We start from the raw sequence: 17,713 nt of genomic DNA, 5'->3' as shown, positions 1-17,713 counted from the left end.
GGGTCACCAAGTCTCCAAATCTACAATTAGACGCCACCTCCATGCCAATAGGCTATTTGGAAGGGTTGCCAGAAAAAAAGCCTTTATTGAGAGCAACCAACAAACGTAAGCACCTCGAGTTTGCTAAACGGCATTGGCACTTCGATTGGAACCAGGTGCTATGGTCAGGTGAGACGAAAATAGAGCTCTTTGGTCACGCACACCAGCGATGGGTTTGGCGTCGAAAGAAGGAAGCGTGTGCAGAAAAGAACCTCATAACTACTGTAAAATATGGTGGTGGATCTTTGATGTTATGGGGCTGTTTTGCTTCCACTGGTCCTGGGACCCTTGTTAAGGTCAACGGCATCATGAACTCTACCCAGTACGAGGACATTTTAGCCAAAAACCTGGTTGCCTCTGCCAGGAGGTTGAAACTTGGCCGCAAGTGGATCTTCCAGCAAGACAGTGACCCCAAGCACACATCAAAATCCACAAAAAAACAGCCTCCTATGCTGAAATGGAATTATATGTTTGAAAAAATAAATTTGATAGCATTTGTTTATTTGACCATTTTAGACAAAACACAAACAATAATAAACTGGATTATCCTTTATTCCAGTATTGCCTGTGCTTTATATTGCATTTTGTTACCCACTAGTGCCAGCTATAAAACAAATATCAATCCGCCATCTCTACTGAATTATTTAGGGTTGGTACAAGGCTCAAATATGCATAGCAAAACCAAGAATGTTATTGGGTTTATGTCTACAGTTCACAAGTAAGCTTCCAATTTTGATACAAATAATTATTACACATCTGGAGTGTATATAAAAAAAAAAATTATAATGTATTCACACTTACCTAAAACTTGTTGAAACAAAACCACTTTGAGAATAAAGTAGGCTATCCCACAGCAGTCACTTGTCTCTGCCAAGTATTGCTAATAATAAATTGAAACTTGTATTCTGTGTCGCTGACAATTTCCTCCAAGACCTTTATCAATATAAAGTAATCAGGTCACGCTAGATTAAACTATATTACATTCAGCAGAGTTGTGAATAAGCCAATAAAACGTATTATTGTAGCTTTTAAGGACACATTTTTTATGTTAAGATCTGTTACGAACAGTAAAATATATGCTTTGTGTTTTAGACAGTAGATAAATCATTGCTGCTTGTTCAAACTATGTACAGTATTAGGTGCAGTTAAACTTCAGTATTAAGCATTGAAAATGCTGTTCAGATTGGTTATTAGCCAACGCGCACAATGCTGCTTTTTTTTTTTTTTTTTAAACTCGGTATTTAGTACTTCCCACTTCTATGAGCTGCGTTGCTTGATTAAAACAGGCACAAACAACAATACACAATGTACCGCAATGGACTTTACTTGAACAACGTAGTCTGAAAGTTAAAAGTAAATATGTCATGTAATAAGTAGAAAAATAAATGGAAATTACTGTTTTGTGAAATAGAACACAGTCATTTTTTAAACAGAAGTCTGAAAGTTAAAAGTAAATATGTCATGTAATAAGTAGAAAAATAAATGGAAATTATTGTTTTGTGAAATAGAAAACAGTAATTTTTTAAACAGAAAATCATTGTCCCCACCTTAGCGTTCTGTAACCATTTATGTTTACTGTAACTGTTAAATCCAAGATGCTTGTATTATGCTACGAGCTGTGAATAGTGGTAGTCTTTAACAAGACTGCCGACTTCCCCAAGAAGGTCCTTGTTTGTGAGACATTTCACACCATATTAGACAAGTGCATGTTATATAAGCAAAAACAGGTGCTAACTTGTATCTGTTTGTGTGGTAGCTTCAGCAACCCCTGCCACCCCCTTTGGTACAGCATATTATCACTGTGAATTCTCTCACAGTGATGATATATACAGTTGATGAATCGGCTTGTGATGTAATCATTGGTAAGTTACTCCTCACCACTGCAACCCACTACAGAGCAGGAGAATTGAAGATCAACATGCAACCGACCAAACTTAACCCTTTGCGATCCATTGTCGGACCTGGTCCGAGATTGCAATTATTCCTATCAGGTCCATTGTCGGACCCTGTTTTAGTCGTTTTTTCTCCGGAAAAGCCGAGAAAACCATTCAATGGCCGAGTGGGAACGACAGGAGCAGAGAAAAGTCGAAAAAAAAAAAAAAAAAACCTGTATCTCATGAATAGTCATACATGGCCCTGGTATCAGATAACGGGGTGGTCATAAGTAAACAAGCTGGCTGATAGTGCGTCAGCGCACAGAGAACACGGACATTTGCAGAGCTTTTTTGAGATGTTATAGTAATAAAATAATGACTTGGATGGCATTATTGAGGAGTTTGGTGATAAAACGAGTGATCAGGAGATGATCGATCGGTATGTACGACTATTATTATTATTATTATTATTATTATTATTATTATTATTATTATTATTATTATTATTTATTTCTTACATAGGTGAAAGCTATAGCGATCGAAAGGGTGGGGCGGGGCTGGAGATGCCTAGTGAGTGCTTTGTTGTTATGCAGGGCCTTTTAAACCCGTTTGACTAAAATTAACTGCGCATCTAAAATTAACTGCGCGTGTGAAAATAAATTAGACCTGGCGTGCCTGACGCGCATTTAATAAATGGACCGCAAAGGGTTAAGAAAGATGTTATCAAGCTTCTGAACCCTGGAAGCAAGGGCCTAGTCTGGCTTCGTGCAGGGTCAATCAGTCCCTGAAGCAATAGGAGATTAAATATTCCCAGCCGATTATAAGCAATTCATGTAAGCAATACAGTTTGCGTCAGCAGAAAGTAATCCACTGAGCAGTTTGAGATAAAAGAGGTCACTATTTTAAGGAGGCGGGATCAGTGTAGCAAACAATGGATGTGATGACTGTCTTAATTGTCCAACAGGAAGTTTTGCTTATATAAATATTTGAGATGTGATGATTTAAGTTTTTCTGTAAACATTATTGTTTAAAGGCCACAGCTACAGATAGAATCTTGGGGGAAAAGGTGCAACAATGGATGATTAATTAGAGTAGTGACCTTAAGAAGTAGTAGTATGATGTATAATAAAGAAAATGAATGTATATTAAACCCATACCTTTCCCGTTAAAAGTTAGTGCAGATGCAGTAGCTGCAGTCACTGGCACCTGCACTTGTGGCACTAAAGGATGTGTCCTTGGCCTGGTTCCCATTCGTGCTCTTTCCGCACCTGGTCCCAGCAGAGCACCCAAAGGCTTTTCATTAGCCACTTCCGGAAGTACAGAGTCCTGATCCTGCTCCATCTGGTCAAGGTTGTCTGCCCTGTCACTCTGAAACCCCTCTACCACAGTCCTGCTTTTCATGGGGTTTTTTGGAACCAAAATTTTGATTCCAGATTTGGCAAGGTCCATGCTTTTCCTGCCGGCAACAGTCTGTGCAGTGGTCCGGCGGTACTTGTGGTTGCTGGCTAGCAGCTGGGTATTGTTTTTTGGTTCACCCTCTTTACTCACCCCCGCCGATTTTGGAGATGTCTTTGACATTGAGCTGTTTGAGGGCCGACAGATCTGTTTCCTGGCGTTATTGGGAGAGTTTCGGGTGGATCGTATTAAAGTTGTGTCTTTCTGCTTTTCAGTCAGCAGTCTGTTAAATTCATGAATGTACTCAACACAATTCACAAGGTGCTGTTCGGGCTCCCACGTGTCATCATCACTGTTGTAGCCTTTCCAATGCACCAAGTACTCTGTTTTGCCTTTTTTATTTTTCCGCTTGGCCACAATACTCTCTACCTGTTAAAACAAACAAAAAAAGTGAATTTTTCATATAAATCATGGAAATTCAAGATGAACTCTTTCAACACAACAGGCCTCTAAAGGAAAAACAACAACTCGACTGAAAATGGACGACTGCTATTGCAGTATATCAATTAAAAAAAAAAAATCCACTAAAAGCTGTCCAGGTAAACAGTCCTGCTCGTGAGCATGCCCTTATATACTGTAGGCTTGCATCCTTTCAATTTTTCAGGGGCTCACAAAATAACAAAATAAATCCCTCACCTTTCAGAGTAACATTTATTTTTGCACAGGCTCAAGTTCTATATTGAAATATACTGAAACATGTTAATTGTGCAATGAGTTGCAGGGGTTTTGCAACTGAATGAGATTATTGTCAATACATTTTTTGTTTCTTGCCAGCAGCTGACCAAATAATTAGATACATTTAAGATAAGAAAAATAACAGCAAATGAAACAGGTGTCAATCATACTGTGACAGAGATCAAATGAATAGATCTCCCTCCCGACCTCCGAGGGCACTGTGTAAAGGGAACAGAGTACCCTGGACTAAATGGCATCAGTTTATTCCCAGGGTTAGGTGGAAGTCGGCCATCTAGAAAGGGGGCGGAGCTACGGTACACAAACTCAATTACCCGGACGGGAAACGCCGTGGCATCTGTGGATTGGAGGAGCGGATGCGCTCGTTAACCAAGGGGTCATGAGTGAGGGTACGTAATAAAGTGATCTGTTCCTTTGTAAATGGTTTGAGAGAACCTAAAAGGAGAAAGGTGAAAAAACATGAGTGTTGTGTTTGCTTTGTATTGTCTTGCTAAAAACTGTTTGTTGTTGTTTAGACTACTAACACGATCCAGAGCTGTAGCCAAAGGCCAGCACTAAACCAGACACCAGCACTTTCCTTGTTTCACAGAGAACTGTATTTGCACCACGAGCACTAATTCATTCACTAAAGAACCTGTGTATGTGTTTTGTGTTACGTGTGGGAGTACAAAGAATGGGACTATTGGTTACGGGTCAAACCCCAGGATTATAAATAAAGTGAAACACGCCGCTGTATCAATTGACATCATTACTGTTTACTGTTTGTTTTGCTGTCAGACTTTGGAAAATACAATCAATAAAACACCATTGCGCCTGGATATCGTTGGTCTGACTGTTTCTTCTGCACTGCTGTATTGCCTTCACCTGCACATTACTTACCCACTTTGCCACACATACCCAAAACTTTTCAATTCTGCTAGCACGATTACACAGTGTCGTCAGCTCAGCTGTGGTCAGAAATTACTCAAACTGAAAGTGGCAAAACCAGTCAAATACATACTCTAAAAGGTGAGTGATTTATTATGTTATTTTGTGAGCCCCTGAAAAATAAACATTGAAAAGGAGCAAGCCAAAAGGCTATATGTGCAGTTAGTTGTGTACAGAAGTCGAATAGATCAAATAGAAAGTGAATATAGTACAGTTGACCCTGCCTCTTATAAGACTTCTCATGAATACTGGGTGGGAAAGTGTGAAATGTGTCAAATGTACATTATTATCTTATTATTATTATTATTTATTTCTTAGCAGACGCCCTTATCCAGGGCGACTTACAGTCGTAAACAAAAATACATTTCAAGAATCACAGTACTATAAATCATGTTTAATTAAAAACCGCGATTATACAGATCCTTAGAAGCGTTCTCAGTTTGTTAGTCAATAGCTCTGAATGTTCTGAAATCTTGAGTTTTCACTGTTTGAGAGTTGCTTCAATGATTTATAATATTTTTTTAGGACTTCTAGTATTTCTGTACAAGCCACAGACACATTTCATTATTTATGGTAGGTTTGTCTTTTTTTCCCCCAAAGTGAATTTGTGTTGAAAGAATGAATCTTAAAAAAGATACACCAGGGGAAAAAACAAAACAAAAAAGAAAAAAACTTAACTTCTGAGGAAAAGGCACTCAATTAAAATGATGAAAGATTAGAGTTACAACCCTTTAAATATATATATATGTCAGTCCGTACAACCAATTTTTCGTCTCCATTATACCATACATTCGATTTTTATTTACTGTATACAGTACATCTTACAACAACACAAGTAAATTAACATTAGGTTTTATATCCTCCAGCATTGCATGTCAGAGACAGATGCACCGTGGAATAATGCCCATTGTGGGATGACCAGTAACCTTCTCTGGTGGGGGCAGGTTGGCTAGATCACAGGCAATCCGGTCAGTGTCCGCAATCCACTTCTACAGCCACTGTTTGGACAAAGGCCTGTCCATGGAACTTGACTCCAACCCAGAGTCCAGTCAACATAGTACGCTAATGCCCTAACTGGGCAGAGCATGTGAAGCTGTCCCTGTCAGATTGGAAAGGTGGTGGATGAAAATCTTCCAACTCCAATGACTGATTGACATGAAAAGCACCACATTCAACTATTTTTTTTACAGGACGCAACCTCCAAGATCCCTTCAAAAACTGTCCCGCCAGGAAGTGAGCTCCTGGGGAGAGTGTCTATTTTAGTATAGCAAGCTGCAATAACTGCTGGGTAGATCTTAAGTCAAATAAGATTTGCCTTTGTTAAAAAAGGTCCTGCAAAAATTGCAAATGATACGGTCCAGCCCACGAGACATTTAAAACCTTACTGGGTACGAGGTACCTGAACTGAACAGCTCCATGTAAGTAGAAGATTGATTATTACGAGTACAGTGTACAAACAAGCTGAAAGCTATATGTTTGTATGTATGTAATGATTACTGACGAAATAGAGACAAATCATTTTTACCGTAAATAAATAAAAACAAATAAATATTTTTTTTATTTAGTCATAGGGAAAGGTTTTGACTAAAATATAACATGTAGGCAATAAACAAACAAACAAACAAACAAACAAACAAAGGGGTGGAACAACCACAACACATCCTAACAAAAAAAAAGGGTGAGAGAGAGAGCGACATGAATAAATCATATCCGGGTAAACAGGTGGCGGGGGCAGAGGGAGTGGGAGTGTCTAATGCTTCAGAGTGTGATACTCCTTGAAGCATGGAGCAACACACAAAGCTTGGCGACGCCTCTTCGCTGTCACTTGATGTTCATGGTAAATATTCTTTGCTTATGTCTTCACTGACACACTCGCTGACATCCGATTCAGTGGAAGAATTGTATGCATTTGAATTGAAATTGGAATCTGAATTCAGTATTATTACTAATACTTCTTTCTCACTGAGCGATTTTCGCCAGTTTACAAACACTGTTGACATTTTTGTGAATGGGTTTATTAAATGTAATTCAGTCAATTTGGCAGAGGGCGCAAGAGACCAATAAAAGGTGTTACAGAAACCTAGTGTTACAGTATTATGTGATCAGGGGTTTTGTAGGCTCAGTAATTCAAGTTTAAAGTTGCAGAACGTACCGGTATGTTCCTACTCCCTGGGGACCAGAGAGCAGGGAACGTACCGGTACGTTCGTACTACTCAAAGGGTTAAAAAAAACTAGTGCTAGGGTTGAGAATTTTAAACTTTTAACTCTAAAGAAGTGGTAAAACATTTACTAATATGCTAGACGTATAACCGGTCACGTGACAAATGTCACCAAACGCATATTTTTTTATGCATTAATTTTAGTGATTTATCATCAGTAGTCCTTCGCATATGACACTGCTCTAGTGCCACAGTAAGGGCGGATATTATAAAAAGGAAGGGGTTTGGCAATTGCCTCCAAGTAGCTTTTTTAATTGGTGCAACAGAAAGATTGACGCTACTATCAAAGACCACAAACTTTTAAATCTCTGAGGCAGACTTTTTAATATCAGTCACAGTGCTCTTTTTCAATTGTAAGCACAACTTGCTTTCGCTTTCAAGCTGTACAGTGGGTGATGTTCGTCTTTCTTTACATTTTTTTTTTTTTAAACCATATAATTTGGGGCAAAGTTACTTACAACAACAACAAAAAAAAATACAAAAAAACATAATAGGTTCCTGTTTTGTTGTTGTTAAATGAACCTTTAAGTATTCTAAAAACATTATACTATCCGAAAATGTGTTCAATATGTATATAGTTATAACTTCACTAGCAACTTCAATTACAACCATAAATATAAATATTTCAATTTCACATCCCTAACTAGTGCTGCATAAAATCACAAAAAAACAAAACAGAAAATCTTGAATTTTTTTATTTATTTATTTATTTATTTATTTATTTATTTATTTTTTAAACGTATCCATTTTCTAACAGCAAAAGAACCCTCATTCATAAGAGGGCTTTACCACCTGGTAAGGCCCTTCTCGTTTCGCTTGGGACATTTAACGGCACAAGGCGGGTCTTTCAGACGGTAAAGGCCTCTCTAGGTTCTATTCAAGAACCATTTGGTAAACTACGATGAGCTATGACGTGCTTTTGGTCTTGTATGATGATACAAATGAAACACAACTCTATTACAATTCATTGATACATAATGCATTGTTACACCCCTAGTCATGAATACAAAAAGGTCTACAGCTATTCTGTATGAATTTCATAATTGTAATCCTGCAATTTTGCTGTTCAGAAACTCGGTGATTGGCTGTAGTCAATCTATACGATACGAGCCACAGCACCAATATAACAGGGTGGGAGGCTGAGCGTGAAGTGGCGACCCCAAGTGAGCGTCTTAACTACAACGCAAGAGAGCCAGGCTCGTCTACATTCATCATTTTAGAGCTTTTAACCTCATCTCAGACAGGGGACAGGACATAATCTGTAAACGGTAGTGTATCCCACAACACCTTTTGTTACATTGCCATATTAAAATTATTAAGGAATGTTAATATGAACCATCTACATGCAGAAAAGCGTGTGATGAGCTCTTGAAAATGCTACTGGCTTACTTCATTGTATATGTCACATGGAAAAGTGGGGGAAATGCGAAAAAAGTGAAAATTCTGGGATCGGCAGTTGATTAGGAGAGATGATTATATTTACTGTATTAATATATAAAAAATAACAACAAACCCATCTGTACAATATTGCACATGAACTTGAAGGACCGGGAGAAACCCCTTTAAAAACTGAAAAGAGTTTGTAGTGTTTCGTTGTTTAGTAATTTTCTTTTGTTTTTGTGAAATTCACTATACGGCTAACACATCTCCGGAGCTGTCGCCTTGGGCCAGCACTACCTGGAGCAACACTACACGACGTTCACTGTTTAATTGTTTATCACTCACCACAAGCACTACTTCACGCACCCAGGACTTGTGACCGTGTTAGTATATTGTGGGACGGATATTTGTGTTTATTATTTGGGACTGTAACCTTGTTGTTATTTACTCCGTGCTCTACACATTGTTGTGTATTGCCGGGTATTATTATTTGGTCACCAGACCTGGATACAATTAAAAACTGTTCCAAACTGGATTATAACTCTCTGTGTTTCATTACTCCACTGCACGTACCACTTACCACTTTGCCACACTGATGTATTTACTTTTTTGCTGCGAGGAGCTGCAGCTTTCTCCGGGAGACGAGACGTTTCAGCCCCGCTCCAGCAACCAAAACTGGGGCAATCCAAATTCCCTCTTCCCCTCTCCTGACCTGCCCTCCTTCTCACACTCGGTTTGCTTGTCTTTCGCTTCGAACTGAACTCCCGACCGCCGTTTAGCCAAGCTATTTATATTTAAAAACTGCTAAATAAAATGGAAATGTTACTTTTTTTTTCTTAAATATAGCATTGATTACATGGTGCTTTATGCATGGTTAATTCATGGAAAGTTACATTTTTGCTTTACTATATGTGCATTAGAGAGGGAGTTATTTTATTTTGTATTTTAGTCAGATGTGTGTTGTTATGTGTCCCTCGTCGCCCCCAACCCCCTCCCCCTCACCCATATTGTGTATCCCCCAAGACCTACATTATAGCAAGAGAGCACTATATATATATATATATATATATATATATATATATATATATATATATATATATATTAGTTAAGGTTCGAACGAAATTACTGTTTAAAGTCGATTTTACAACCAGCTCAATAGGGGGAAAAAAACCCCACCAATATGATGTGTGGTCAGATTGGCAGGCTCAACAAACCCTGTGAATGGGGTAGCATTTGGATGAATACTTTTTTGAGATAGAGTGGCAAAAAAAACAGCTGTTTTTCTTTTTGGAAATGATTAAGACGCTTTTTTATACACCTGTATCTTCAAAAGTATAGCAAATTAAGAAATCATGCTCGACATACAGAGTCCCAGGGGTGTAGATATGCAACGGGGTATTCATAATTTTTGGGAGGGTCCTAGTTTTACAGAAATTGAACCCCAAAAGATAATGGTCTGACGTCACTACTGTCTGATGTCGTTGCTAGGCAGAGGGACTTGCAACTGTTCCATTGCACTGAACAGGGAGACATGGAATATATAGTTAACTTCTCTGTGCTTTTATATAATAAAACATGAAAAATGAAAGTGATCCTGTGTATAGTGTTACTTATTATACAATATAGATTAAATTAAACTGGTGGGGACGCAACCTCTAACATGTAGCTAGTACAGCAATTGCAAGCAATGACACGGTATAGTACAGATTCAGAGGTACGTACCGATGTCCACATTTAGCAAAGTTTAACAATAACCAAATGTTGGTTGACAACAAGATGAATGATAACATGCTCCTGTTTACAGTTTTTAAAAGAATATTCCGAAATGAAAATGATTTTGTAAAGACATGAATGCATATTATACATTTATTCCTACCACAAATTACGTATTTGGAATGTCACTTGTGCTGAGTTAGAAAATAATTATATAGCACCATTTTAAAATTCAAACACAGAATTAATTAATTATCCCCCATATTGTTTATTAATATGATATGATATTGCAATTAATACAGCACTTGCCAATTTCAAGCATGACAGAGTTGCAATTGACAGGAAAACATTTTAAACTCGGGCAATTGTGTTCTACAAAAGGGGAAACCGTCAGCCATGGTCACTATGTTGCCCGAGTGCGAAAAGATGAGCAGTGGTTTCAATGTAATGATACGCAATGCACACAACGCATCAGACTGCCTAAAAACCTGCATGATTCTTACATGATCTTTCTAGAGAGAGTGGACAAAGCCATACAACATGAAGAATAACTGTCCTCAGCACTACTGTTCAAATCTGTCCCCACCTCTCCAGCCTCAGGGGTGGCTACCTTAACTTGCAATTTCCTAACCTTTTGGATTTTTGCAACCAAACCTTAACATTACTTTAACAAAGTGTTTGCCATTGAAATTATATATATATATATATATATATATATATATATATATATACACACACACACACACACACACACATATATATATATATATATATATATATATATATATATATATATATATATATATATATATATATATATAGGCTGTCAATTAATCGCAGTGAACTTCTTCAATTAACTAAAAAACCTAATAACGCATCATTTTTTTTAACACGCGTTAATCGCTGTCCTTTGTTTTGATCCTCTTAACTTCCTGTACTTCATTGTCTGCCGCTGCATTGTTGAGTGGCCAAAAGTATACGGCTACAGAACAAAGGCTCCCACAGTGTAGCTCTCGCAGGGAGCTCACACAGGGTAGTGCTGAGTGTGCAACTGGGAGCCTTCTTTCTGCAGCTATGGTTTTAGGAAAGAGAGATCATGTCTAACTAACCTGCTTGACAATGGATAACTGCAAAGCATATGACATGGTTTATTGTTTAGATTTCCAGAAAGCTTTTGACAAAGTCCTGCATAAAAGATTCATTCTCAAACTGAACACAGTAGGGATTCAAGGAAATGCATGCACATGGATTAGGGAGTAGTTAACATGTGGAAAACAGAAAGTACTGATTAGAGGAGAAACCTCAAAATGGAGCGAGGTAACCAGTGGTGTACCACAGGGATCAGTATTATGTCCTCTGCTATTCCTAATCTACATTAATGACTTAGATTCTGGTATAGTAAGCAAACTTGTTAAATTTGCAGAGGACACAAAAATAGGAGGCAAACACTGTTGCAGCAGCAAAGGTCATTCAAAATGATCTAGACAGCATTCAGAACTGCAGCAGACACATGGCAAATTACATTTAATAGAGAAAAGTGTAAGGTACTGCACACATGCAATAAAATGCATTATAAATATCATATGGGAGATACTGAAATTAAAGAAGGAATCTATGAAAAAGACCTAGGAGTTCATGTTGACTCAGAACTGTCTTCATCTAGACAATCAGTGCGTTTGCATGAGCATAAGAATTCAGATATTTTTCGGAAAACTAGGTTAAAATGTGTTAAAATGTGCCTCAGCTTCTGCCAACAAAATGTAATGCAGTCCCACGGCACATGCCAAGATGTAACATTGCCCACTGGCTGTACTGTTAATTTCAAGAAAAATTACATCATGCAAACTGTTCTGTTAACTCATACTGTCACGTAAACTAAACAAATTGCCTTAAAACAAAACACATACCATGGAAGCCTGAGTAAATTGTTGTTTGTTTCCAGTGACAAATATATCTATTAAATATCTATTAAAACACAAGAAAACCACATTTTACTTAACGTTAAGAACTGAAAAAGACAGGAAATTGTCAGGTAAGGCCGCCACTGCGCCCTATGTAGCGAAACGTGACAATGCTGACTTAGAGATGGAAATAATCACCTTCAGAATGATTTAGAACTGAAGTCCTGATCATCTGACAAGGGGTTTTGAACACTTTGTCTTCGCACGTGTGCTTTTTTCAGATCTACCTACTTGTTTGAGACTGCGTTTTCTGCAATGAAGTACCTGAAGTCAAAGTATAGATCACGCTTGACTGATACTCATCTCAATGACTGCATGAAGCTGGCCATAACACAGTGCACACCAGACTTTGGAAAGCTAGCAGAGGATATGCAATGTCAGGTATCGCACTAGAGGTGAGTATTCAACATAACAAATGTACAACACATCTGTTTTATTAAAGTCTTATTTTCTAAATGGATTACTTATTTAAAAGCGCTATTTTTTTATTTTTATAAATACTTATCAGGAAATATTGCTTATCATTACCAACTAACAGTTTGTACATCATGCAAATATTTACACTATTTTTTTTAGTAATACAGTATATTAATTGTAGCTAAAATAAACAATACCGGTGAAAGATGTTTTTATGCTCTGCGGTTTACATTTTTTGTTAGGTACTAGTGCTCACAATCCTTTATTTCTGATAAAAACAAAAGGCTTAGTATTTTTTTATTTTCATTAGGAAACAATATCTACAATAGCTGCATTGTTGTCTTATACTCTACATTTTATGTAAATTGTCAACTTAATTGGGCCATTAAAACCTGAAGGTTACCTGGTTTTCAACATTTAATAATATATATATATATATATATTGTGGTATCTAAATCCGATTGAACAATCCAACTTATATTTCAGTTGCTGTACTGGCTGTATGTATGGCTGCTGTATGTGTGTCAGAATGTTAAATACTTTTGATATAGGAACAGTCACAAATGCACAGTCTTGTAGTTGCCAAGCAAGTAGAACAGTGCATTGTAAAACAGCAAGCTAGTGTTGTTTTACTGTATATATTTTAGTTTCTGAGACATATGTCCTGTATTTGGCATTCTACAGATGCTTCTTCATGATTGAGCAAGGAAGATGTTACCCGCAGCATATTACTTTTTCAGTATTATTGCCCATGGGGCAGTAAAGGTTGGGGACCACTGTTCTAAAGGATATGCATTAGGATGTTTAAAAGAACTTTTGAATACTCAGCAAAACCACTGGTGACTACACATGTTTTCTGAAGAAAACCCACCTACCGTACCAGTTAAGCAGTGTGTGCTGGAAAGCCTGGTCAGAACATGGGTCAGGTAAGGGCGCAGTGGCAGCCTTACCTGACAATTTCCCATCTTTTTCGGAATTATCACCTCTTACCGTCAAGTAAAACTGCGTTTTTTGTGTTTAATATCCATTATTTTTTCTCTGTTAACTACGGATTTCAACACGTAAACAAAATGCTGGGGTAAATCACATAAAACAACAGAAAAACACTTTTAAATCGCTGTGTTTACTTTTTTTTTTTGTTCAAATGCAGCTACCCTAGTGTATTCACAATGATACTGTATTGTGCGTCACAGTTCACACGGAAGGAGGGTTCTGAACATAAATGATCAGTCAAATGCTGCAAATCCATAATTGTTTGTGAGCAATTTATTTTTGTTTTCGTAAACAAACCCTCAAACATTTGGTAATATTAATTATCATGCATTATATTGTTTGTAATACGTTATCACACAATATATTAGTACTACAAATATATCTTTTACGCTTATGTTTTAAAGTGTATATAATGCATATCATCTAAATATATACAGAGTAATATCTTGGCTGTAAATATTTAAAAAAGAGAAGCTCCCAAAAATCACTGTTATGCACACCGACTAAACCTTGTTTTAGTTAACACCTGCCATTAAGTAAGACCTGTAACAACATTTTTTTTGCTGTCCTTCAAAATCTTAATAATAATAATAATAATAATAATAATAATAATAATAATAATAATAATAATAATAATAATAATAATAAATCTGAATTTAAAAGGTTTTCAGTCTTTAGGGACTGTTTTTACCCTTAAGAAGACCATGATCTATCCGCCGCACTACAATCTAGTCACCAGGGCTATCTCTGTTTTCGGAAGCCGTAGTGCTAAGGACAGATCAGCGAGCAGATTCCCCAGGAAGAAGCACGATTTTCGGTCAGTTAAATAGAAAAAGCATCCCCATTTTAGTTAAAAAAAACCTGTCACTGACAATTATTGAAATAGTCATTGTAATGTTGTTTTCTTTCTGTTTAGATTTGCCTGGATGTGTAAGAGGATCAAAATAAATTGCTCAGATGAAACTAACAGAAGTCTGTGTTCACGTTAATATTTATGCAAACGAGGATTGATTTGCGTGGTTTATTTATTTATTTTAGTAAAAAGCTGTAATATGTATACAGGTATAAATAAATAAATACATACATTAAAATTCAGTTTGCCTTAGGCCTATATTACTCAGGATTTTTTAAGACAATATTTAAGAAGTTCTTTAGAAATTTAGGACGATCATAAGAAAAATTGAAGAATTGAACTGAAGAACAATCTTAGAAAGATCTTAACTATTTTCTTATGAACTTTTTTAAGTTTTGTATTTATAAGACTTTCAAGAATACAGCCCCTGGCTCGCTGCATTGTGGGATACACGATACTTGTATATCATTTGTGTAGCTTAATATTAAGTGTAGCTTAGGTCAGTTCGATACTGGAGCTCCTTATGAAACCAAGGTGCACCAGAGCCGCTCGGAGCGGCAGAGAAAGGCGTGCTAGAATTAAAAGAGCGTCGAGGCGAATTTAATTCTTTCGGGCGGCGCTCTACTCATGTACTTAATTGGGACTTAGTCAAAATTGTGTGCTTGAATTGAGTTCGGCACGCCTCTAGAGCATCCGTCTGAAACTGGCCTAAGAATTGTTTCTTTGTTTTGTGGAGTTTTGAGTAAACAATGTACACTCCTTATGATTCGCTGCTGTTTTGCTTCAAAACTCTCTTGTAAGAGCTTCTCAATCATAGTACATGCCACAGGACAGTGTTCTCTGAATATTTTTCCAATGGGTCCATTGGTCTGGTTACATAAGGCTTCACATAAGACTTTGCAAAATGTATGTGGAATATCAGCTGCCTCTCATGGGTTGCTGTATTCTCCTGTTTTTTGGTATTGCACACCACTTGCTTCTAGGCATTTTTTTATTCTCTCTAGAATTTCCCTAAAATATCAACTGACAAGCTCCTTTTTGTCATTAATCATTTCCACTGCAAATTCTGTACATTCTATCACATAGTCCTCAATACGATCATGTGTGTAACAACAACAACAACAACAAAGCAGATAGGAACTGACGCGGGAAGCCTTCTCGCGCACATTCTTTCTCAGCAGGGAATGTTGGGAAATGGAGTTCAAAATAAAAACAAGTGGATATTCTCTGCTTTTATCAGTTTTATTTGAACATTAAATTCGGCAGGTATTTATCTGCAAAAATCATTTTTTACAAAAAACGGGAACCTTTACTTATATTCACAAATATATCTGTACTGCAGATCAATTGAGTAGGCCAACTGTCACCTATTTTTGCAATAAGTTAAGTAGATACAGTTCTACTGCTTTTGAGTATCCAACCTTTCCATTCCACATTATTAATTAGTCATTTAGCAGATGCTTTTCTCCAAAGCGACTTACAGTCACTAGGGGATGAACTATGCATCAACAACTGCTGCACTTACAACAGGACCTTGGTTTGACATCTCATTAATGTATGCTAAAAAAATACCCCAAGTGTACTTGAAAAATGATAAATGAATCTGTTCTGAGGCTGATCCCAGATCCTTCACTTGGGAAATAAAAAATAAAACAGAGTACATTAGGTATTTTATTGCAAAAACACCTTGCCATTTTCAGATAGAGATTCTACATGCAGTAGGTACAAAATGTTTAGTCGCAATGACATCACGTAATAGCTATGATTCCGACGACGACTGTTTTTAATATGCACATTCTTGGTGCATAATGGCAACAGATGTTAGAAGTGCCAACTGAATAAATTCTAAAACGTGGGGGAAGGAGATAAATCACTACAGCACTACTGTTCCACTCACCCCATGACAATGATGCTGATCAGTACTTCCACCATAGCCGGGTTGCAGCTGACAAAAAAAAAAAAAAAAAAACTGCATTTGTAAAACACAATCCACAACGATATCCACCACGGACACATTGCAAAACAGCTGTTGCTTGAGTTGCCAGCAGTGCAAGCTGACCTGGTCTCAAACTAATTCAGTACTCTGTTTGTTTCTATCTGCACATTTGACACCTGCCTCTTCACGCTTCATATACATGCTCTTTAGCAAGTTAGCATTAAATGACAGTCGCATTTCAAGCTTTTAACTGCGTTTGTCTCTGCATTTTGGTTACTGTCTTTTAAAGGGGGTTTTACTTTGAAGTAAAAGGTATTGTTAACAAGCACCGCTGATTTTATTATTTTTTATACATTTCTCACTTGTATTAAGGTGCAGGTTTCATCAAGAGATATTTTCTTTTTTTCTCAAATGCTGTCTTACAATTACTGGTTTGTTTTGGGTACTGAACAAATCTGTATACTAGTTTAAAAAATAACTGCAAATCAATTGGCTTGTCTTATTTTTGCCAGCATTTTCAACAATAACTTGGGGGTTTTCAATAATGCCCAGTTTCAACACAAATCACATGTTTAGGGTTCCAATGGTGATTCAGGGATTCCAGTTTCCACTGGCTACATCACTGTGTAGCTGCTGAAACCAAGGCATTCTGCAAGTCTGAGAGATAACTGGAAACTGTGACAAAAGAGGTGGTGAATAAAAGAAAGTTTGGCGTGGCTCTTGACATGGCTACAATTTTAGATACAAATTGCAATTTCTAAGAAATCAGAAAACACAGGAAGGTGCTACAGTATGTAATCTACTAATTTCAATTATAAAATGATGGGTTATAAAAAGAGATGTTACAGGACTGAAACATTATATAAAAACAAAAGTCTGCTGTATAGGGGTTGTGCGCTGTCCTGGCGAGGAGTCCTGCATTTGGAACACTACAGCTGATTAAATCCTTTACAGTACACATATGTTAGACTTAACAACCTGGTAACATCTAACTTCACTGAGCCACTATAATTAGACTCTTGTAGGGCTATAACAAAGGGTATATTTTGGACCTTCAAAAGATTCAGAACACTTTGCAGAAGGAAGATTTGAACCGTCGATGGTACTAATTTGCATAATTTACTGGTGATGTCACCATAGCTACTAGTTCATATAGGACTGAAAATCATACTATCATCATACAGGTAATCCATATAAATGGAATAAAACAAACATTCACATGCATTCACAATATATGTTATATAGAACAGTAA

General features: G+C 37.1%; 1 protein-coding gene across 4 annotated transcripts in view; it reads right to left on the bottom strand.

The window, feature by feature from the left end:
- The window catches only part of LOC117399574 (chromodomain Y-like protein), a 108,624-nt gene that overhangs the window by 46,172 nt on the left and 44,739 nt on the right, over positions 1-17,713 (bottom strand). For 2 of the 4 annotated variants that reach the window (XM_059022704.1, XM_033998849.3), the window contains exon 2: positions 3,071-3,737. The exons of 1 other annotated variant lie outside the window; for it this stretch is intronic. In XM_059022704.1, coding sequence (XP_058878687.1) covers positions 3,071-3,737 — 667 coding nt within the window. Of the gene's footprint in view, positions 1-3,070; positions 3,738-16,421; positions 16,470-17,713 lie in introns of all 4 variants that reach the window. One more of the 4 variants, XM_033998847.3, reaches the window with a different exon arrangement.

This window comes from Acipenser ruthenus, chromosome 4 (assembly GCF_902713425.1).
Source record: "Acipenser ruthenus chromosome 4, fAciRut3.2 maternal haplotype, whole genome shotgun sequence".
Taxonomy (NCBI): Eukaryota; Metazoa; Chordata; class Actinopteri; order Acipenseriformes; family Acipenseridae; genus Acipenser; species Acipenser ruthenus.
The sequence above is the reverse complement of the archived record's forward strand: the minus strand, read 5'-3'. Positions and strand labels throughout refer to the sequence as shown.